Source organism: Antedon bifida, chromosome 9 (genome assembly GCF_963402885.1).
Source record: "Antedon bifida chromosome 9, ecAntBifi1.1, whole genome shotgun sequence".
Classification (NCBI taxonomy): Eukaryota; Metazoa; Echinodermata; class Crinoidea; order Comatulida; family Antedonidae; genus Antedon; species Antedon bifida.
The window spans coordinates 4,896,996-4,922,060 of record NC_136234.1 but is presented as its reverse complement, the minus strand read 5'-3'; the positions used below and the strand labels follow the sequence as shown (position 1 = coordinate 4,922,060).

General features: G+C 35.2%; 2 protein-coding genes across 4 annotated transcripts; one reads left to right on the top strand and one right to left on the bottom strand.

Moving 5' to 3' along the window:
- Nucleotides 1-6: 6 nt before the first annotated feature.
- On the top strand, nt 7-3,210 carry LOC144852624 (MAD2L1-binding protein-like). Its single transcript, XM_078710544.1, has 2 exons — nt 7-206; nt 801-3,210. The coding sequence occupies exons 1-2, from the start codon at nt 9-11 to the stop codon at nt 1,371-1,373; spliced, it is 771 nt and encodes a 256-aa protein (XP_078566670.1). The 5' UTR covers nt 7-8; the 3' UTR covers nt 1,374-3,210.
- On the bottom strand, nt 3,060-23,966 carry LOC144852598 (bestrophin-2a-like). Of its 3 annotated transcripts, none has more exons than XM_078710504.1 (8): nt 23,765-23,966; nt 8,663-8,974; nt 8,326-8,461; nt 7,330-7,484; nt 6,512-6,742; nt 5,907-5,987; nt 5,318-5,469; nt 3,060-4,745 (listed from the first exon to the last, which is right to left on the bottom strand). In XM_078710504.1, the coding sequence occupies exons 1-8, from the start codon at nt 23,831-23,833 to the stop codon at nt 4,151-4,153; spliced, it is 1,731 nt and encodes a 576-aa protein (XP_078566630.1). In that variant the 5' UTR covers nt 23,834-23,966; the 3' UTR covers nt 3,060-4,150. The 3 variants fall into 3 exon arrangements, with proteins under 3 accessions (XP_078566630.1, XP_078566631.1, XP_078566629.1); XM_078710505.1 differs by lacking the exon at nt 23,765-23,966 and adding an exon at nt 21,512-21,605; XM_078710503.1 differs by lacking the exon at nt 23,765-23,966 and adding an exon at nt 14,532-15,046.
- Between the last annotated feature and the right edge of the window lie 1,099 nt (nt 23,967-25,065).

The window sequence follows — 25,065 nt, the reverse complement described above, 5'->3', positions numbered from 1 at the left end:
AGTTTAAAATGGCACAAGCGGGATTTCAAAGTAGTCAAGAAATGTTGATTGATAAAACATGTTTTGTCAAGTTTTCCGGCCATGTTGCCCCTTACATTAGGGCAACGTTGGTTAAGGAGGTAATGAAGTATCTTTTGTACCATTGTCATCAAATACAAATGCCATTTGAACAAATAAAATACGACTTGGAGGAGTCCCCCAAAAAGGTAAGTTCAGCATCATCCATCCCCCAACTTGCTTGGCCCAAGGCAGGAAACTCCGCCGGTAGGCTAGGCCTCGGCGCAGGCTAGTTAGACTACGACGTGTATATAGGCCTTAGCTTTACAAAAAATAGAATAGAACTTTTCAATTTATGGGTAGACTAAAACTGAGGCTAGCTAGGCCTAGAAAGAAATATTTCCTCTCTCTAGTTTTCCATGTCTTCTGGGGGTTGTGGTGAGTGAGAAGTACAAAAACATGTATTTGTAAACAAAATGACAAATTTTGAATTTAAAGCTACAGTGTCTAGACTATAGTACTACAGTACTACTACTTTACTTGTTCAGATTCTAAATAATAGTAATAAACTGTAACACCTTTTTTTAAAAAAAAATTACTCTATTAATTAATATAAGAAAAGCACTCAGGTCCTCAGAAATAGTAAAACTATATTAAAAATCTTAAAAGGCCTATCATTTAATACAGTAATTACTATCTTTACTGTTAACAACAGCCTATTAAAAACTATTTAATAGTAGGCTTAGTAGAAATTCAATAAAAATGTTCGGAGCAACAGTGCTGTTTTTTTCTATTTATTCAAGGATCCTAAATGCAAAAGACCTTTAATGGAAGTTAAGAATGCTAAAAAACTAGTTGCCAACCTTGAAGAAATATTTTCACACGTCGACATGTTATTCTCAATGGCTTGCGTTCAACGCTTTGCAATCATTTTTGGCGCAACGATCGTAAGCCCTAAAGAAGTGTACCATATGACTATAGCTGATAACTCCGGTTCTACGGGCGATTCGTTACGGACTAAAACATGTGTACGTACGTTAATGAAAGAACTTATAACATCCGAAGCATTACTGTCCGTTAAAAAAACATCAGGGAAAATTTCACCTCCTACGAAGATGTTCCTTCTCGTCTATGCACATAGAAATTCAGGAATTGAATGGTTTGTGCCGATTAATTTTACCGGGCCTAAGCGAGGTGAGCAGTTTTGGATAAAGTTAGAACATGGAGGCGTAAATATTGAAGATGATGTACCAGCAAATATTGCAGATGATCATGATGATTTTGATAATGATGATTGGATTTGGTTTAAAGCACCTGTAGATGTTAAAGGATTTCTAGAGAAAGCAACAAATTCTTCCAACATCTTTCAGTTATGATGTCATAGTGATGTCATTAGTGCAATTATTATGTTTTATTTTTATATAATACTATACTGTACAGTTACAGTGAGTATAATAATTATAATGCAAAAGTTATCATTCAATTGTAAACATAATAATGATAATATATTAAAACATGCAAACCAAAAAGCAAGCAAGGCAAAGAAGTACAGGTACTATATTTTAAAAGTGATTTAAATTATTTTTTATACAAGAAGAATATTTGGACTTTAATATGATACATCATGATTAGTGTTTAATTTTAACACAGCGTCCAGAAAGTAATATTACAGTTCATGTGTTTTTGAAAAAACACAGAAACTCTACCTCTTTATATTATTGGTTGAAATCTTTATTAGATCATCCCAACTAAAAATATTATATGTGATTGTATTCAAAATTTAAACTAATTGTTTAGTACCACCAGAGATATTATCTCTATGGTACTGTACCATGTGGTGCACATGGCATGCAGTGTATTGCACGTTTTGTATTTTACACTGTTTGTATTGAGTTGAGGTATTCTAGTAAATAACATTATGTGTCTATACACTACTATACAATAGAGGAATTTAATTACTCCATTATATACTGTATGATGACGTCATTTAAAGTATGGGCTCCTCCAAGTTTTAAGTCACTGTTCTTGGTGGCCTATTTTAATTTGTATGTTTTAATTACTTTTTTCTTTGTATTTTTATACATTTTTAGTTCTTTTGTTAGTCATATCTATTTTTTGCTGGAACTTGGAAGTGTAATTTATATTTAATTTAAAGTACACAAGTACAGTATTTCCTTCCTACATGATCGATAGCCCAGGGAGAACAACTATTGCGCTGGGAGGAGTGGAGTTTGCGCAGGTTAGCATTAGTCATTTTGTACCATTCTCGTATTTACATTACCTTGTTCATCTTCGTATCTACCTAAATATCAAGTCTTGTACTACCGTTTTAAAAAAAACCTCTAATTTATATTAAGTGCATTTTAGTGTTTGTTGCATTCTGTTTTGATTTTAAAATTTTATCAGTAACCTAAAAATTGTAATTTTAAATTGTAATGTAAACAAGGCCAGCACCGTTAGAGTATACAGACTGTATATATTTATAGGTTCAATTTATATAGATTTATGATTAATTGCTGGTGTTACTTAAGTACATGATACATTGTGTCATAGCAAGTCATGATAAGCTTCAGCTGAAAATGATATTCCGATATGCTCGGCCTGATTTTAATATCTCTTATCCTTCATATTAAAATTCAACGTCTTTAGTTCGATATACATTGCAATTAGCATATCAGTTAACTCTCTAAACATAAGTATCTTCATTCAAAATCTTCAGAATCTTAATTAGTTTAAATACCTTATTTTAAATATAATTCCAAACTATACCTTTTCGGTTACCCCTACTGGCTAACCTATTGTAGAATTCTTTAAAACAAATAATGTTTCCTGTGTGTCAATGTCAATTTGCTCGTTGCGTTGTCATTACCATTTATGTAAGTAACGTACAAGATTACCCTTTTTGAAATATGTTTTATAATTGATTGATTGTGTGATAGTAAATTATTATTATTTTCCCGCGCATAACAATGTTTTTAAAGTGAATAGGTGATTTATGGATTATTCGCGCGTACAGTAAAACACGACTAACACAGAGAATGAAGAGAGAAACATTTTCTCCATTGATTGAGCTTGTTTTTTTATTATTATATAAAAAAAAAGAATGAAATTCTAATGTAGAGGAATCTCACGTCAGAACACTACAACAGTTGTTTACAATCCCTTTAAAAGAGATAATAAAGAGATAAATAAATAAATAATTTTATAAATAAATACTGTATCGATATCATTATGTTGTAATACTGCAAATCCTGCATAGAGGAATGTTTTTTAAGAACTTAAGCTCTGTCTACACTATCAGACTAGTTTGACAAAAAAAGTGTGATGTGCCCAAATGTAGTAGTGATATACACACATATGGTAGTGATATGACATCATCATGTCCATATATGGGCACATCACATTTTTGTCACATAAAGTTTGATAGTGTAGACAGAGCTTTAGTGATCTTGTCATTATATCAAAGAAATGCAAAGGTGACGTGTCGTGCGCAAACGCCCATTATAACAATTCGAGTCAAATTTGTTTGTGATGATATCACAACAAATTTTCTTTCATCTTTGCTCATCCATTGGCGATGTGTTGCGGTAGCATCACATCAAAAACTTATCTTCATAAAGAAGTTGAGTACTTTCCCCGTCACCCAGAAGTTCACAATCATTCATATTAATTTAACCAATGATTATATTGGTCGGTTAATCATAATATAGGTCGTCTTCTGTTTATATTTATCTCCAGTTTATAAACATTAAAATGCCAATGCTAGTTAAATATCCTATTTAAGATCCTATATTATTATTATTATTATGAAGTAGGTAGGCCTACAGTAATGTTCCATTTTTACAATTTTAAGTATCGTAATTTAAAAACATCGTGAGCCACATTTATAAATAACCTTCAAATGGGTTTTTAAACTTTACTATAAATTTTAGGAATTGATTTAATACTAGAATTGGTAACGGCTAAGATATTATTATTATCGGTACAGTGATGGGTAATGCACCAGTAAATGACGGCTTGAGTAGGCCTATACATTATATAGGGTACCTCGGGCTGTGATTTTATTTTTCACAAAGTCCTCATGACATATAGGTTTGGGAAAACTTTGGTTGCAATTACTGGCACACCAATAAACTACAGTACTTATCAAACATCATACATTTCCCTTGTCCTTTTCCCAAGAAGACGCCGGCTGACGGTACATGTCGTCATCTTCGCTATCTATCGGAGGTGTCGTAAATCCTTGTAATATATCCGCTGAACTATAACGACGGAATCGTTCTTGGTCCCGTTTGTCCAATAAGGACCTACGGCGCTCGCCGGGGTTTGATCGCATTGACGAATGCTTCCGATCTCCTTTTCCTCGGCCTTTAGTTGACGACGAATGTGTTACTTTAAAAGATTTTTGTGGTGGTTGTGAAATTAGTTTCTCAGTAGTATTATTACTCTCTGTCTTCTTTTTATCTTCTTTTTGTTTGTCCTTTTCTTCTTTTTGTTTGTCTTTTTCTTCTTTTTGTTTATCTTTTTCTTCTTTCTGTTTGTTCTTTACTTCTTTCTGTTTGTCGTTTTCTTCTTTCTGTTTCTGTTTTTCCCTTTCGTCCTTAGGGTAGTCTTCCTGTGTATGTTTAATACTACTAGACGTGGGTACTGGTGACGTAGGTGGAGGAAGTTCGCAGTGATATACCTCGTCATCTTCTGAAAACAGTTTAGCTGGCATGTTGGTGAATATCATGTCTTTCCTTGCGATTCTGAAAAATTATTATTGATAATTTAAAGAAATTCATCAATACTGAATTAATTTGTCAAGGGGACATTCATCAAATCGAACTACAGAAACTGATTCAGCTTGGTGAAATGTATAGGACTACTAAACAGTAAAGCCTTGTCTACACTATCAACAAAATGTGATGGTGTTGTACCCATAATATGGACAATGATGATGTCATATCACTACCATATTTGGGCATATCACTGCCGTATTTAGAGACATCACACTTGGTCTATAGTTAGACAGTGTGACAGAGCTTAAGAGCCTGAGTAAGAGTTTCGAATATTAATAAAATACAAAAATGTAACGGATTCGTTTAGGCATGTATAAATCATTGCCTTAATGACATAGTCTCTTAATGGGTAGGTTGATTCGTTTTAAAGGAAGAGAAATGTCGATTTGCGACGACTTAGGGCGTAGTTACGTCATGTTAATTAGTTGTGCGCATGCGAAAACATTGGAATGAGTTGCTCCTCGCTCAATTCCTCGGCACAGCTCTCCCAATTCGCCTTTTAATCCATCTTTCCACAGTTTGTGCCATTGTTGACTTACCTAACTTTATCTGCTGAACCTTGCCAGGGTTTGCCCTTCTTAGAATTAGCAGCTCGTGTGTACGGTAATATAGGATTCTGTACACTATAGTGAAGGTCTTTGACTAATGGTAGGTCGCATTCGTAAAAATCATCTACTGCTAAATATCCGACCTATTGAAAGAAAAACAGTTAAATATCCGACCTTTGAAACGAAAATATATCTAGAGTTAGTAACAGAAGAATACAGGAGGAATTGGCAGTTGCAAAATGTATCGTAATTTGCCAATTTGACGAAGTTTTCTTGAATACAGTTTGACGTGGACAATGAAAACATCTTCCTCTTTGATCCATCTCCTCACATTGATTAAACTTTGTTCAAAATTGGACGTAAACGGACGCAATCGCATTGCGAGTAATTTAACCAATCGCGATGTGTCATCCAAACTGTCGCTTGTGATTGGTCAACTCACCTGCGCTTGCGTCGTTGAGTTGAGTTAGGTCCAAGTGGGAACTTTAATAGTTGATTCATTCTGATTGCATTGCAGTTTACGGATAGATGTATGCCTGCGCGGTATTTCGTGATTATTATGAACAACATTATATATTACCTGAATATTTCTATCTATAATCCAGTTCATGTCGAAGTCGTCATCGTCCTCGCCAAAAGGATTCATAAGATTCTCTGCGACCTAGAACATTGGGAAAAAAAATGAAGATAAAATGCAATTAATGTAAATTGTGGTTTGAAATGTTACGGTCACGTTTTGGTAACGACGCCAGTTTTCAAATTTTAGACGCAAATTTGTGGCTGGGCGCAGCGGAAGTGTTTTTGGTGACTAATCGCAGTCAATTCTGATCCTTCAACTTTTGCATTCCTTGCGCGTTGTGTCCTCCCACGTCGCTATTATTGTAGGTTCACTTATGCTTGGTTCTCACTAGAGACGCAACCTACGCAACGTAAGAAAATACCCTTCCAATAATTGTGTCTTCCCCCGCCTGCGTGAAATCAAACCTGCGATGTTTACAGCACTTTGCGTCAATACGTCGTTTCGTTCTAGTGGGAATTACGCTTTATTGGTTCTCCCACTAGAACACAACGCAAGGACGTACGCGCAACGTAAGTAATTTGACCAATCACAAGCAATGGATTATCCGAATTGTCGCTTGTCATTGGTCAACCGAGTTTACGAACGATAAAAGTCTGTGCTCTTACCTTTAACCACCCTACATAGAATATAAATTCTAATAATGTAAATCCTGGAAATTTGAGGTCAATCTCGTGACCCTCATATGACATCGCCGGATCTAAGTATTGCCTGCCAAATAAGCAAGCTGCAAAGTAGCTATATGTTGCTATAGTAACAACTTGAGTGTACACAAGTGGTACCATGATCCAATCAAATCCGTAGAGCTCTTCACATTTATCGTGGAATGCATTTACCTCCTGTAATATAAAAACAAATAATGAGTGATGCTCATCACTGATGTTTATTGGTGGATAATTCAAATAATAATAACTGTCTTTTTGTAAACTGTCCATCTAGATCTATTTTTATGGTTCCTCTTATACAACTTGGTTCCCATTTGGACGTAACATAACGTATAAGCGAATTGACTAATCACCAAACGACAGTTCGAATAATCCATTGCTTTGATTGGTCAATTGGCATGTGAACCAAGCGTTAGGAGTAGATTAAGTCATTGCTTGGATGTATCACATTACATCAGATTACTGTGATTAGCTATAGTACCTAGTAAAGCGCCCACTAGAACGCAACGCAGCGACGTATCGACGCAAGGTGCTGTATTGCGTAATCACAAGTGGGAACCGACGATGCAATAGTGCTGCAAACATCGTAGGTTTGATTTCACGCAGGCGGGGGCAAACACAATTATTGGAAGGGCATTTGCTTATGTTGGGTAGATTGCGTTACGTTGCGTCGCTAGTGGGAACTACGCTTTATTAAGCCAACAGCAACAAAAATATACCGTATCTGTGTTTAAGAAACTATACCCAATGAGTTTACTTACATCTATTATTGTTTTCATTGCGGGATCACTGATTATCCGCCCATCTTTTCGCGCCTTTCTTGCTAGTGTTATAAACCAGACGCATGGTAGCCAATGACGCGGGTGATTGGTTTGAAGTTTTTTAAACACACCTTTCTCTTCCTCTGTCATCAAACCTGACACAAATTAAAAATGCATATATTCACGGGAGATAATGTTGGCAAGTTATAGTGTAAAAACTAGTTTGATAGTGTAGACATCAAACTGTATGTGACAAAAAAAATGTGATGTGCCCATATATGGACATGATGATGTCATATCACTACCGTATTTGGGCACATCACACTTTGATAGTGTAGGAGCTGAATAATAAAAGCTACAGATGAATGCTGGAAAATATTATCCAGGAAATGTTGGTTGTGTGTCTCTGTTAATACGTACGTAGACATTTTATAAGTTGTTCTTTATATTTGGGCATATCACTGCCATATTTGGGCATATCACTACCATATTTGGGCACATCACACTTTTTTGTCAAACTATTTTGATAGTGTTATAGACAGAGCTTTAGACGTCACTAAACTCAAGTTTCCAATGCTGATCTTCTCATATATCAATGAATGATAATGTCATTTCTAGCATTCAACTTGATTGATTCTGATACATCATTTATGACGGGTAATATTTATTGTGTTTTTAGAACAGACTCAGTATGCTCATTTATACATTTTTTATTTGATTCCAAAAAGCGGTCTATGTTCGATCAAGGTTTATTGACGATGTTGAATTGTCCATTAATAGAAAGTACTCCCACATTTGCTAATATCTTAGGTCAATGTTCTTTGAGGAGGCACTTAGCGAAAACATTTTTAAATTGATATGCGGAATGTGATGCTTAGAATTCATAGTGTTAATTACGGAGGACGTTGTAATTCTTACTGATGTTCGTAGTGGGCCTACGGTAAATGTCAGGTGTTTTCAGTTTTTGTTTACTAAATAGTGAACATGTAGGCTTACCTGCTTCTACGAGATGAGCTAATGTTGGAAAACGTTTTTTAACTCGTTTACTACCCACACGGTAAATTAAAATACCGGCTAGATTAATGTAACGAACCATTGTGCGACGCAGTATACGCCCTTCTTCGTCGGAGCCCTACAAAAAGAAAAGAAATGCATTGAAAGAGATAACTTTTAGTAAAATCCGTCTAATGAGAAACATTTTTGTTACACCCACAGATGATTCTCATATTTCCTGTTTACATTCATTTGCATCATTGCTGAGTGGTTTAAAGTTTCCTAATAAAATTCTTTAAAGGGTAATGGTTTTTAAAAATTAAAAATTGTTTATTTTTACCAGAATATGAGCTGCAACATTATAAGCTACACGGTCTGGCCATGGAATTACAAGGTATTGACGCCACCAACGGTCAAAGATGACAGTAACATAAAATCCTAATACGAAGCTAATCGGGAATACTCGGGTATACTCGTTAGAATATATCGCCAACTTTTCAAATGTGTCTTTCACATCTCCTGTTAGAGCATATCTGTATGTGACGCTAACGATTGTGTACAGGAAAAGAAATATCAACATTTCCCGCCAAAGTAACTTGTACACACTTGCTTTCCACCGTAATAGTAAGCGCAAAAAGCCGCCAAGTTTTAGCTGCAAAGAAAAAGAGAAACATGTACCATATATAATAATAATACGACGTTTTATTATCTATTAATATTATGTACCCTTTGAAATGCTGTGTTTGGTTTTTAACAATATCGTCACAGCGACCAGCCAGACATTTGCTATGTTGGCATCTAAAGCTTGATTCCCACTTGCGACGCAAGAATCTACGCAACGTAAGAAAATGCCCTTCCAATAATTGCCCCCGCCTGCGTGAAATCAAACGTGCGATGTTTGCAGCACTATTGCGTCGTCCGTTTCCGTTTTGTGATTACGCAATACAGAACTTTGCGTCAATACGTCGTAGCGTTGCGTTACGTTGTGTCCTAGATAGTGGGAACCACGCTTAACCGGGACCATGCGTGCCCAAAGACCTCTTTGTGGACAACAAATGAAGCCTCTATTTTGGCAGCACGGGACAGATTTCACCAATAAAAACCCTGGTGTATCCTGTGTCGTATTCTTTCATTTACTAAATCTAACCACGCCCATAAGGCCTATATTCACCGTGCCTAGTCGAAGGATGGAACTATTTACAGTCCTGTGATGATGGCATAGAGTCAGATAAAAATCTTAAGCTTCCTTTTTCATCGTATCGCATTGGTAAAATAAATTCCCCTTACTGTTGTACTATTGTGATACACGCGAGCACCTGTCAGAAACCCCGCTCAGTTTACGATATCAACTGAAGGCCTACAAACATTTAGTAACAAAGTTTGGGCATCATAGATTAATTACAGTACAAATACACATGTTACTTTAAATACATAGGCCTACTACTCCATAGTTCGTACTCTTTAAAAGTTGCATTATCGCGGCTCTAAAGCTTGTTTCCCACTGTGACATAGCACAAGGGCGTACACGCTGCACAATAGGATTGACCAATCAAAAGCGATGGATTATTCGAACTGTCGATTGTGATTGGTCAACTCGCTTGCGCTGCGGCTTACGCCCTTGCGTTGCGTCCAAGTGGGAACCAAGCTTTAACTATCAACAAACAACACTATCTTTGCCACAAATAAAGACGTCGCGTTTGTACAAGACCTGTTATGTATGTATTCATAAGCCTTGCGTCGCGAAGCGTCACGGACGGCCCCCACGAGAGCACTTTTAACGCGTCTCGCGTCAAGTGAAGCATTCAACATGCTTAGCCACACTCATATTATTCATTATCTCCAGCCTGTACAATCAATCATCTTTCTTTTAAAACATACACAGTTAACCGATTTTGATTGTCAATTAAATTAATTTGTGACTCTAGTTTGTACATACACGTAGCCCTATATATTATTATTATCTTCGAGTTTATAGTCTATTTTATTTTCTATAATTTGTAACGTTTCTAGTTCGTGTTTGCTTTATGTGTTACATATGACCTTTGACCGAATATTTGAGCAGACGCTGGACACCCGTTAATTAGTTCATGAATGATTTGCTAACGCACATGAACTTAAGCTCTGTCTACACTATCAAATTTATGTGACAAAAAATGTGATGTGCCCATATATGGACATGATGATGTCATATCACTACCATATTTGGGCACATCACACTTTTTTTGTCAAACTAGTTTGATAGTGTAGACAGAGCTTTAGAGAGAGCATAGTCACGTCGTTGTCGTTATTATGTGTAACAGAAGTTATAAGTATAAAGCTCTGTCTACACTATCAAACTGTATGTGACAGAAAAATTTGATGTGCCCATATATGGACATGATGATGTCATATCACTACCATATTTAAGCATATCACTACCATATTTGGGCACATCACACTGTTTTTGACAACTAGTTTGATAATGTAGACAGAGCTTAAAGATAAACAATATTATTTCATTTATTTGAAGGAAGGTAAAGGAAATTGCTAGTACGTATTGCAGAGCCTTGAAAAGTCTTAAGTAGTAAAAACGTCAACAATTGAACGGGCAGCAATAAAAATAGTGTAAACACACGTTTGGGTGAAATTAGCCTCAAGAAATGTAAAAGACGAATTCTAGAGATTTGGTTATTGAAAAAAAATGACGTAAAAGTTAGTTGTCATTATAATTTTTACGTAGTAATAGCATCACTGAGTAGCCTTACCGTACACTTCGGGCTAAACTACGAACGAACGCATAAATGAATTTGTTTATGAATTATTGAAAACCCACAGGAAGCGTAAAGGTCTGTTCTGACAGAAACTATTTAAAAAATAAAAACTGCGATAAAACATTTTAATAAGAAATGTCTATTTCAGGAACGTAAATATATACTGAGGCCTATTATAACAAATTACCAAATTCATTTCTGTAGGATGGGTATGAACAGGCCTACTATCTCTCATCAAATCCCTTATATTTTATTTAAAATGTGGCCTACATCTATGCAGTAAATAAAGCTAAAATTGTGCTTTTAGTACAGGAGGACCATCCATCATAAACACATTATTTCGGTTTCCACTGAATCCGAAATTTTTAACCAAACTTAATTTATGTGGAATGTTTCCATTCCAATGTATGCAACTGTATAGCTACTATTAATCATGTTTCGCTGAACTATATTCTTCTAAGAAATACATATATTATAAATAATGTATATAAAGTGAACAAGAGAAATTATCGAGTACAATTTGTGCCCATGATGAGTGTTGGGATGAGATACAAGGTTTAAATCCCCTTTTTACCCATCACAATCAGGTAATACTGAATAGGTCACTGTCTAAAGTTACTTAGCAATCTTAAGAGTATGAGTGAAATTATCGAGTACAATGTTGCTCAAATGACAAAGTTTAACCTTTAGTTGTTTGATATGAGATAATAGGCCTAATGAAATCTCTACTGTACTTCTTTACGCACAAAAAATAAGTCTGCATGCTTAACAACACTGTCTAAATGAGTTATAGCAAAAGAGAAGTACGGTAGTTGTTAACATCAAATGGATAAAACAAACCGAATAACAAACGATCGGGGATTTCAATTATAGCACACAAACCATTAACTTCCAGATAATGGATGACCACCATGCACTCTTATATCAATATTAGCCGATTCTCGGTACTATTTTCCCAGTATCAATTCCGTGGAAACACGCAAAACATGTAGACCCATAGCCCAACCTTATAACTGTTCATGATACAGACGTCACATGTAAAACACACTGTGTCCTGCTTTACGGAATTTTACTATGATACTAGAGAAACATTATTGTCATGTGGAGATCATATCATCACATAACTTTCCATGATACAGACGTCACATGTGAAACACACTGTGTCCTGTTTTGCGGAATTTTACTATGATAATGGGAAACATATTTCCAGTGCAGATCAGCACTCAGAATCGGGTGGTTATTGTGTCTAATCAAAACTGTTTCCAAATTGTAACGGCCGGTCATAAAACCTTCATATATATTTATCTAATATAGTTCAAGTCGTCGTTTGCTAAATTGCATTTGATTCTGATAGTGTGTCTTGTTTTATTAATTGCTAAGTGTACGTGTGCTGTTTAACAAGTGGATCTAATAGATTTGAACTAAATTGCAAAGCTTACATATGATTATGAGATCACACCCACATAGATTCAATATCACGGGCAAAGGGTGCAGAGTGAAAGCCTAAAGCTTGGTTCTCACTAGCGACGCAACGTAACGCAATCTACGCAACGTAAGAAAATGCCGTTCCAAACATTGTTCTTGCCCCCGCCTGCGTGAAATCAAACCTACGATGTTTGCAGCACTATTGCGTCGTCGGTTCCCACTTGTGATTACGCAATACAGCACTTTGCGTCGATACGTCGCTGCGTTACGTTGCGTTGCGTTCTAGTGGGAACCACGCTTTAATGCTGCATGTAGTTCCACTAACATTTTGAAACAAGTTTGGTTCCCACTAGGACGCAACGCAAGGACGTAGGCGCAACGCAAGCAATTTGACCAATCCCAGGCGATGGATTATTTAAACGTCGCTTGTCATTGGTCAACTCGCTTACGTTACGCGTACGTGCTTGCGTTGCGTCCCAGTGGGAACCAAGCTTTAGATGAGAGTACCGTAGCCATCAGAACAAACATGTGGGAATACAAAAAATTAGCTGTGTAGGTTCACTTGAAAAGAAACAAAATAATATAGCAATATCTAGAATAAAAGCTGTGACAGACTGACATACATTCGTGTACCCTAGTCTCCTTATGTAATAACAACAACATGATGTATACCCTACCTCCTTTCAAAAAGGTATTACACAATAATGAGACACAATAACAACGCAGTTGATCCCTTAAGCTTGGTTCCCACTAGAACGCGAATTGACCAATCCAAGCGATGGATTATTCGAACCGTTCCTTGTGATTGGTCAATTCGCTTGCGTTACGGCTTACGTCCTTGTTCTAGTGGGAACCAAGCTTTAATATTATAAAGTCATATCAATTCAACTCGTTTTAGGGAGTGTAATAGAAAGACACCCCTCGTGTTTGTCTCCTGACTCTTATATCACCCCCAACAAACCAACATGCCCGCAACAGATGACGATCCCTTAATAAAATGTTGACAGCAATATTGCTATCACCTCTTTCAGTTTTAATAAAGAAGATTGGATCTATGAATGTAAACTCTTTTAGTTTTAATATAGGAGATTGGCTATTATGACTGTATATTGTTGAACGCCAGCCAGTCACACAATCGGTTACCAAGGTTTAGCCCGAGGGATGATAGAAATCATGTATATTATATTCCTTCTCAGCTCTTGGTCACGTGTCAAAGCAATCATTATGAATTGTTGTATATCTTATGTTTCTCTGAATAATATTAGCATAGAACGAGTAAAGCTCTGTCTACACTATCAAACTATGTGAAAAAAAAATGTGATGTGCCCATATATGGACATGATGATGTCATATCACTACCATATTTGAGCACATCACACTTTTTTTTGTCAAACTAGTTTGATAGTGTAGACAGAGCTTAAGAGTTATATGTATGACTGGAGCATGTTATCTGTTAGAAAAGGTATTGATAAAGATATCGATCAAGATTGATCTATTGGTAACTAAAAATACAGTTTTTTGTAATGTGTGATAACTGATCTCCACTGACATGGTAGGCGGGATAGAAGATACAATAACTCCTCCTCCCTATCCAAAATTGGGTCTAGTTTTACATATTTTTTTTAAAGATAATAATTTAAAGAAAGGATCTTATTTTTAATATTTATAACTTGCCACAGTTAATCGTTTGGGATTTAGGTGATTTTTTTAAAGTAGTAATCGACCGACCGTGGTTCCCTTCACCATTTTTCAATCGGTTTGACCCTTATTCACACCAGTAAACTCCTCCAAAGCAATTAAGAAGAAATTACTTTTGTGAAATGTTAATAGTTACATTAATGAAACAAGAACGTGTAAATTAGTTCCATAATTAAATAAAGCATCATGTTACCTCTGCTAATAAATATTTTAATACTAGTTATGCAGATATGGGAACATGGCTGATAATTGATATCTACAGAGACCGTATAGAAATGGCATTTTGACAACTTCTTGAAATAGGAGGGGAAAAGTGACACATTTTGGTTAACTTACTTTTTTCTGGTGCTCCTTAGCGGCTTTTATTATGCCCATTGAGATCGCGACATAAATCCTGCGACTATAGAGTTTCATAAATGTGCTTGGGATAATTTCAATCCAAATTCAAACAATAAAATGATTTCATACGGCAATGTTGACTATAGCAAAAGTAGTAACAACCCGTCTCCACTACTACACATCTAGACTGAACACTGCTGTAAATGAGATTATTGCGATTTGAAGCCATAAGAACACACTGCTACATTTGAATAATCCCCTTTAAATTACAATTCCAATATATGTTCGATCACACTTCATGTTGTAAAATTATTTCCTTGTGCGATATGCATTTCCTAAATCCAATATGACCATAACTAGTATCTGTAATACATTGTATGGATCATCATCCGTGCTTTCAAATTATCAAGATGTTGTTTTTAATTTCTGATAAACCCTTTCTCCGCAGTAGGCCTGCGCGGCGGTCACATTCCAAACGATGCTTTGTTAGCCGCGCGGTTGATCCATGTACCGTTCCTGTTCAATGCTCTCAGCAATATATTGAAATGGATTATGAAAATGTCAAGATATTTCTTGTGAATATATAGAATATCTTAATTCCTTTCTCCTCAAAACTATTTGCTGATACAGCATTCTGATTCGTTAAGTATACTACTTAGTCATGCTTGAGTGGTTCTTTAAATAGAGAATATTTTTTTACAAACTTTGTGGAAAAAAGGGTATATATAAATATTATTTGTCAATACTCATATATACACGGATCAGTAGACGTTAATTAAATAAATGTATACATAAAAAAATATATTTGAACAGGATAAGCCAAGCCGACCTGTGTTAGTATGGAACGTCATTTGCAATAATTCACTCTGCACTTTTGTTCTTAAGTGATAAAAGACAAGAGATTTCTTTGATACGAAACCTCAATAAAAGCACACAGGTGTTACGATCAAGATTTATATAATTGTATTATTATTATTTGAAAACTTAGGAAAGATTCTTTATCATAAAGTACTCGAAACTATAGTATTAATGAATTATTAAGTATGTAGTACTCTGTATTCTGATCTAACCTTTTCGTGGATTTCTAGGACGTAAATGTCCACTATGACCACTTACCATTATAAACACAATAAACACGTGATCACTAGGGATCATGTCAAAGTTATTCTACTGCAGTTACTGCAGCAACACCATTTTGTTTACTCGTAAACATGTTATGAAATGATTTAGCAATTTGTAATCATATACACACTATTTATTGCAGTGACAGCATCGTATTGAAGAAACAAACTAATAAATACGTTATTTCAGTAAGACGGTAACTTTTACTGCATTAACAGCAGTAGAATTGTTATTACATGATCCCTTAATAGTATGGTACCATGTATTTAAATTACAGTTTTTTCAGGTAAATATTTATTTTTTCGATCCAATTTTGGTCAAAGTGAATAACTATTATGTGACATTAAAATGGCATATTCAACAAAAAAAATGTTTTAAAAAAATTCAGGGGGACAATACATCTTTAATACACTATAACAATAAAATACAAAGACATTCTTTTTCTGTTTTGTTTGTTTTACATTTCCGGTAATTCAGTAACATATTTCTACAAATGTAAATTTCACGACGTAAGTGAGATTTTGTTGTTGAGTAATGTAAAATATACTTAGTCGCGTTTGTGGTGCATTAGTGTTCTCTAATGAAATCCTACTAATAAATTCTCGAATCGGTTTGTTTGTGAAGTTAAAAGAAGCAATCTAGCAAAAGCCAGTGTGTAGGCCTTAAACATACATGTTTGTTGAACTAACTCCCATTAGTACAGAAATACTGCAATTGTCGTTTTATTCGTAAATTTGTCACTGAACCAACAACAACAGTGACAAACCACAAACAAACTCACACAAACACAAATAGGCATACATTATTTTCCATAATAGAAGTCGGGTAGTATAAAATATGTATTTTCATACAGATAATAATATATTTACACATTATTTTAGCTGATTCTCATTAAAGCAAGAAATGTTTCTTACAAAAAAATGTCACTCGACTTTTTGACGTAACAGTTTTTAATTATTGTTCTTTCTTCATTAAATGATGCTTTTTTTAAATGAAATATATGATGTAGTATGTAGTAGGCTTACTTTCCTACGATATTTATATGTATAAATCCAAAGTCAAATTACTGAAAAATGACAATGCTGTGGGTATCAGTGGCTGGATCTCAATGGAGATACAAAAAAAAAAGCGAAAAGCTAAATCAAAACGATAAGTAAAACAGCCAGAAAAGTTAGCAGAGCTTTCGGGCAACACTAGCCCTTCATCAGTGAAAGAGAAGGAATTTGGATAACGTCATATATATATATATATATATTTATTTTTTATATCTTTGTTAATTTTGTGTTTACTGTTTGTATTGTTTGAGGGTCCCTAATGATCAGCTAATGCTGGATGGACCACCCTCATAAAATATTGTTGAAATAAATAAATAAAATAGGCCTGAACTGAATTGTACAATTATTTTTACTCCATGCTTTAGTAGTAGCCTACACAGTGCGAAGGTTTCTCGCAGAATGCACTAGGCCTACTACTAGTATTAATATCAGGGAATTGTACAATTATTTTTACTCCCTGAACTAGTAGTAGGCTTACACAGTGGGATGGTTTCTTGTCGAATGCACTAGGCTAGTAGTAGGCCTATAAGGATGGCAATATTATTATGCTACCCTTGGCTTTGTCGTCTGCCAGGCACGTGCTCGGGATCACAAGTCAACTACTGACAGTTGTAACAGCTGATGACAACAGCGAGTCTGTATAACAATATTAATGTGTTGTACAGTGTGTCGGTATATACCACCTTTAAACATGGTTCTTTATAATATTTGCTATGGTTTAATAATAATGTATAGGCCTACCAACATTTAAATTATTCATTTATATCACTTATACTACCGGTAACATTTATTATCTAATTCGTGACAAAAATGAATAGTCCCACGGGTCTAGCATGTGTGATGTATGTGTTATTGTTTGTTTTGTAAAATCCGGAATACATTGAATTGTATAGATTGTCACAATATTATTATTTTGGTCTCTACTATTAGCTGATTCTCGGTATAATGTATATACATTTGTCCAATATCATAGGCAAATTCTGTGAAACACACAATGCCTATATCATACCTTAACCTACGTTACCCTTCCGACAACATGTCTGTATTACAGAATCATCCTATGATTACTGGAGAAATATTGCCTTATGTGGATATATTACAGCACTCGGAATCGGGTGGAACAACCCAGAAGTACAGTATCAGAAATTCGGTCGGCTGCAGCTTAATATTTATCTAAAACAACCAATCAACGATAATGCATAACAAATGCTATTTGTTGTCATATATTAATTGGCACTTGCATGTCCATCATTAGTATAAACTACAGTGGTCCTTTACTACTAATGAAACAACAGTGAAACACGTTAAAACGAATCTGATGGACAGACTTGTGGCTTCTTTAGATTAGGCCTAGATATTGGATATGCTACTGCGCGTAAAACACAATCTTAAAGCTCTGTCTACGCTGTCAAATTATAGTTTGAGAAAAAAAATGTGATGTGCCCAAATATGGTAGTGATATGACATCATCATGACCGTATATGGGCACATGACACTTAAAGTTTTTTGTCACATAAAGTTTGATAGTGTAGACAGAGCTTAATATCCGAATTGGGAGTTGTTTCCAGTGAAAGTGGGGGCAATCATAAAGCGTTGGTAAAAAGTGTTTTTAGATATCGTGGACCTTATTTAGGTCCAAGGATAGCGTTTCATACGTATACTACTTGAGCTCGTGTTTTCAGTTCGGTTTTTCAAAATTGGTGGATACATAACAAAGACAATAACTACATACTTCATTTAAACCTATCTTCTGCATTAAAAAAACAAAAAAAAACACTTTTGAATGAAGTTTTTGATATTAATAATTCGATGATAGTAAATGATATGATACATTTTGCTCAGTAATTCAATATGCAAGAGATACTATCCATCCGTGGATTGGATTTCCAAAAAACATATCGTATGTGGTTTAATTTTTTATCTCATAAGAGATGAAATCGTAAAAGTAATTCTTCTGTGTAGAAGAAACGTATCAATTGCCAAAATTGACGATTGATATATGTTGTTATCGATAAATATGATAATAAATCGTGTTAAAAATCTATAAAAAAAAAAACAAAAAAAAAACCCTCTTCTCTCCCTCATCAAAACTGAACTATCTGCGTCACATTTTGATAGAAATATCCTTAGTGGGAAAAAGTGGGGCAATTAGACGCCATTTTGTCGCTAACTAATATCCAAGATGGCGGATAATGTTCTAATTTCATAAAAACATTCCCAGTACAATTGCGGCCATTTTGATACCACGTGTGTATGGATACGTGCAATAGAAGCAACATTGTAGGCCTATAACGTAAAACTATCTTCTGTAACTCCTGTCTAAGATAAATATGCAAATGTAAATTAACCATAATGTAATAGTGTAAACAATGTTGATATTTATGACTGCTAAATGGTTGACAGGACAGTACATGAGAAGAAGATTAAAGGGGGATTGTTGGTCTGTTATTATTACTATTGCTTACAGCTTTTGATACAAATCTGTATAATGTGATATGCCCATATATGGACATGATGATGTCATATCACACCATATTTGGGTACATCACACTTTTGTGTCAAACTAGTTTGATAGTGTAGACTGCTTTAGAGGGGTGCCTCCTGAATAGGGTTGGTTGTGTACGTTAACATACATTAGGCCTATCCATAGTCAATTGAGAGTTGGCAGAAAACAACTGCGTATTAATTCTCTCTGTTTTTTGTCTCGGATAATTTTTATATAAGAAAAGATTACTTAATACATTGTAACATATTCTTATCCGTTAAGAACTCAATGAATAACATAGTTCATCCAGCGTTGTTCTCTTCCCACTGGGTATTAATTCTCTAAAATAATTACATTAGTGATAACATTAAATAAACATGCGTCATATTCCTATATGATACAGTACCGAGAATCGGCTGGTCTGTTTATCCGAAGAAATCTTTAATTATATTTCTGTAATATATTGGTTAATGAACGAATTGATTAATAAGAAGGCATAATGCAATGATTTACTGACGAGATACAAAATAATGCGTACCTCGTAGAGAGAGATGTGTCAAAGGTCATTACATGTTGCATGTATTCAATTTAACACCATGTACGTAAGCCTATTGTAGGTATCTTGTCTATCGCACTTATATTATGATTAACATAATACTCTCTCGTTTAAAGCCGGTTTTACTTAGACAAATTTATTCGCGCAAAATCTAAATTGCTCACTAATGCGCATGCGTATTAATATTTTCATCTACTGTGTGTCGTGAGAAAATGCGCAACCAATCAAAATTAAAGAATTCGCTGCGCGCGAATATATCCGCTTATGGAAGAGGCTTTATAGCGAAGCGCTTACTGATGATGTCTATTGCATATTTTTACGTGCACGTCACATGATATTAATCATATACGAACGTTACATTTTTACCGGGTACTTCACTTATGATCATAGGTTGTATGTCTACATCAATTTGCCGAGGGCGCAAATTGCTACTGCGGCTGAACGATAAGCAAATACGCCTACTCCGTAGGATGTAGCGAAGTCCCCGGATCAGAGGCCTACTCGGTAGGTCTATTACCATGATGTAGCAAAGTCCCCGGATCAGAGGCCTACTCGGTAGGCCTATTATCATGTAGCAAAGTCCCTGGATCATTGCTGTCCTTACAAAATAAAGAGGAGAGGAACTGCATGGTCTATTGCATTTAAATACAGTATGTATTTACAGGAAAAAATTAGATTTAGAAAATTTCTTTCGTTCTTTTTCATTTCACAACTCTTTTTCAAACTCTGACAAAAAGGGATGAGCTAGATAATATGTGGATTTGTATACATAATATCATAATAATAAAGCAAGTTCACATTTAAATAAACACTTTGTCATGTTGTTTTTGGCAGGAAGACAGCATAAGGCCTACATTCTCAGTTTTAATTTGCGCAACATCATCATACTGATGTTCAGTATATACAGTATCGAAACTAATTGTAATTTTTAGAATCATGATTTAGATTGCCTGTCAGACGATTGCGTATGAAATAGATATCGTAAACCTTATACATAATTAGAAGCTATGTCAATAAGAAAGCCAACAAAAGCCTTTATTTTCATCATATAACTCAATATTAACAATTGAAAAGTATGGCACTTTTTAAGTGCATAATTAATCTCGAATAGTATCGAATAAAAGCGCAAATATATATCGTATACTTACCTCCGATAGACGATGAAAAAAGTTAGGCTCTGACATCGTTACTGTATTACTATGATTAGATTTTTACTGGGTACCGTTAAAAACTCGAAACATTCGTTTTAGAATGTATATACTTTAGGTAATTTTAAAATTCGTAAAAACATTTTTACATGCGTACACTGCTTATTGATGCATTAGGCTGTATTAAATATTTTCGCATTTTTCAGTTTAAACTAATAACGTTAATAAAAGGTAATGCTGTCAATTTGTCATTGATTAAAGATTGATATAATTCAAAAGTGTTTCACATACTAAAACCCGATTCAGACCAGAGAGTATAGCGCCGCCATCAAGTTTACGCGCGTGTACTGCAGTAACAATAATTACAAACCATACCATTGTTATGCCGCGCGTGCCCCACTCCTCCCTGATATCCACGTGATACCAATGTGATTTACGCGCGTGCGTCGATTACCAACCTGATTTACGCGCGGTCGTCAAGTACATCGATTACCAACGTGATTTACACGCCGGCGTCAATTACGTCGATACCAACGTGATTTACGCGTGGGCAAACTGTGATCTCTCAGTTCGTGACATGCAAATTATTTCAAAATAATTAACAAACTTACGGTATTTCGAGTTTTCAACATATCATCGTCGGTACATAAAACATGGAGTGTAACGAATGATACCACGTGCAAGCGCCAATACTGGCGTGGTGGTGCGCACTGCACGCCCAAAGAGTCATCGCATGTTGTAGGAAATAAAGTCCGATTTCATCGAATACAGATCACAATCAGTGTGTGAAGTTTGACAATATAGCCGTCGCAGTTACGCTTCACGAATGAAGAGATAATGGCTTTATGTCACACTGTGTACTTATTGTATATTACGAACTAAACACTGTGTTATACAAAGTCTTTCTCATTGGTAAATTTACTATTAATGGTCAATTAATATTTCATCCTAAGCATCACTTACGAGATTGGTTTCCAAACCACGGGGAGCATCGCTGCAGCTGCGCAACGTGTACGTAAATACATTATAATACAAGGCTCAAAGAAATAAGATGGTAATATTGGTAATAGGAAATTCCGTAGTGAAAAGCTATAGTTAATGAAGAGTTTGGACAGCTTGGCTCATTCGGGTGAAAGTGTAAAGTTTATCGCGACTGTTGTTTTTAATCGTAAGTTTGCGGTGGATGCTGATTGGTTGATGAACTTTGTACCCAGTTTGAGCCTCCATTCATTGATTGGTCAAGAGGACGAGGAGAACAAATGAGTAGGCCTATCGTACTTTTTAGCAGGTCGTCATTAATTAAACACAGGTGAGATAGGTACCAATTATGTGCTCATGGTGTGTAGTTTTTAATGAATGAATTTATCCCGACTACTTTACGCGAGTTCATAATGTTCGTTTTCGGATGATTCATCGCGCCGTGATTGGTCCAATTAGTTGCGTTACACTAATTACGTCATTGCGTTGTGACCTAAAGCTTGGTTCCCACTAGCAACGAAACGCAAGGACGTAACGCAACTGAAGTGATTTGACCAATCACAAGCAATGGATTATTCGAATAGTGGCTTTCATTGGTCAACTCGCTTGCGTTGCGCGTACGTCTTTACGTTGCGTCTCTAGTGGGAACCAAGCTTTAGTGATGGAAACCATGATTTAGCCTAATGATGATAAACATCGCCGTAACAACCATTGTAGTTAAAATACATAAAAAAGACTACAGTATATAGTTAATTAAATATACTGTACCAGCATCTCCTGCACTTTTATATGAAGTCTCTTAAAACACAAACAATGATGACGTCATATGACCTCCACAAGATTTACTACCAATAATGTGTACCCAGCAAATAATTATTATACGCTAATTATATCTATGCACATGTGACTGCTGATAAAAATATACGAATATTCAGACGGTAATCTTCGGTATGTCATAAACGTTATAGCCTATAATATTATGTTCTTATATCGATTTTATGTTTAAACATATTCATTAAAAAATAATTTACTCATTTTTTTTATATAATATTGATGTACTGTATTCAAGGTCATATATTTTTTTAATTGTGAGAGACAATTCAAAGTTTGACCAAGACAACATTCGTATGGTTAACCCCACCCTCCCACCTCCTACTCCCCAACCCCTCCCCCCCCCCCCCCACCCAGCAAGCCAGACCTCACTTTCTAACTGAAACAACGCCTTTGTTTTTACCTCGACCAAGAAATACTTATACTTAAGCTTTTTTCGGCACCTAGAATTAGTTAGGGTTGGGCTGGGCCTATAACTGGTTTATTTAATTTTCCTTTTTTAAGGTACATTTCATTAAATGGCCGCCGAGTCGTAAGAATATACGCAACACTGTGAACCCCGGGACATCTTCGGTACTTAACACAAGTTAGGGGATTTTCCCTGATAAAGTTTAAACGTATAATGTTAAAATATGATATGAATTGCATATCTCCTCCCTATCCCCGTATTAGCCCGAATGTCCCCTTTCCCAATTAAAAAAGAAAGAAGAACTGTACTGCTTTTGTTTTAAATTTATATATTGGACGGACTTGGCTCTTTCTCTCTCTCTCTTATTCTACATTAAAACTGTTCAATACTTCAAAAACCATAAATCTTATGATATGGAATGTAATATCTATCACATGAGTCATCATATACTATAGAAGAGAATAAGAATAAGACAGTGTGACTGTGAATTATAATGGTATCGAAGAAGAAGAATACACAATATATTTCTGTGATCATCCCTGAAGCCTTACAGCTAATCATTATTCAACTAAAAATGATAATAAAACTATATAGTTTAGCACAGAAATTCATAGCCTAAACTGACCGAATTTAAATTATATCTTACCTTAGAAAGTGTTCTGATTATAATATTCTTGCTTGGTATAATAACCGGTGTTTCTACTGGTTCCCACATTATCGACACAACTTCTCTCCTCCGAGAGAGGAATCAGCAATATATTTATAAATTCCACGGTATTAGGTATATTATTATGCAAGTGTGTTTGCAAGAAACAGAACGCGGCATACGACGCATGGTTCGGAGATAATCGCGTGCTGCATGTGTTGCTGAGCCACGGGCTAGGCCTCTTGTTTAGAATTATTAATGGGTTATGTAATAAAAGTAGATCTGAGACATCGGTTTTGGTGTTGAGATGTTGATGAATGGGAATGGAGTTTTATTGAGCATCTTCCCGTAGTGTGAATGTGAATAGAGTTTTATTCATGGGATAATGTGAATGGACTTTTATTTTATTAAACACTTCCTGTAGTGTGAATGGGAATAAAGTTTGATTAAACATTTTTGGATAGTGTGAATGGAGTTTTATTGAGCATCTTCCCGTAGTGTGAATGTGAATAGAGTTTTATTCATGGGGTAATGTGAATGGACTTTTATTTTATTAAACACTTCGGGTAGTGTGATTTGGAATAAAGTTTGATTACACATTTTGGGATAGTGTGAATGGAGTTTTATTAAACATCATGGGGTAAATACTGTACATATTGTGAATGGATTTTTATTTTATTAAATCTCTTGTGAATGGGAATAGAGATTTAAGCATCATGTAGTATAGCCTCTGTGTAAATGGGAATTAAGTTGTATTAAACACTCTCGGAGTAGTGTGAATGGAAAGGAATTGAGTTTTATTAAATATCTCAGTGAAGGAATGGAGTTTTATCAAAAATCTTGGGGTAGAGTGAATGAGAGTTTGATTAAAGACTTGTGAGTAGTGTGAATGGGAGTTTTATTAAACATCTTGAGGTGTGAATGAGAGTGTGATTAAAGACTTGTGAGTAGTGTGAATGGGAGTTTTATTAAACATCTTGGGGTAGAGTGAATGAGAGTTTGATTAAAGACTTGGAGTAGTGTGAAATATTAAATTTCTTGGTTAGTGTGAATGGAAGTTTTATTAAATTTCTTGGTTTAGTGTGAATGGAAGTTTTATTAAACATCTTGGTGTGTAGTGTGTGAGAGAGGGTAGTAGTTTAGATCGGAATGGACTTTATTAATTTGTTTTCAAAATCTTTTAAATATGACAGTAGGCCTAAAGTTCATATTCAACAGATTGTAGGACCTAAAGAAAGAAGTCCTGATAATTGAAATAAAAAGTTCTTAAAGGTTGGGTTTTTTCCCAGATCCATCGTAAA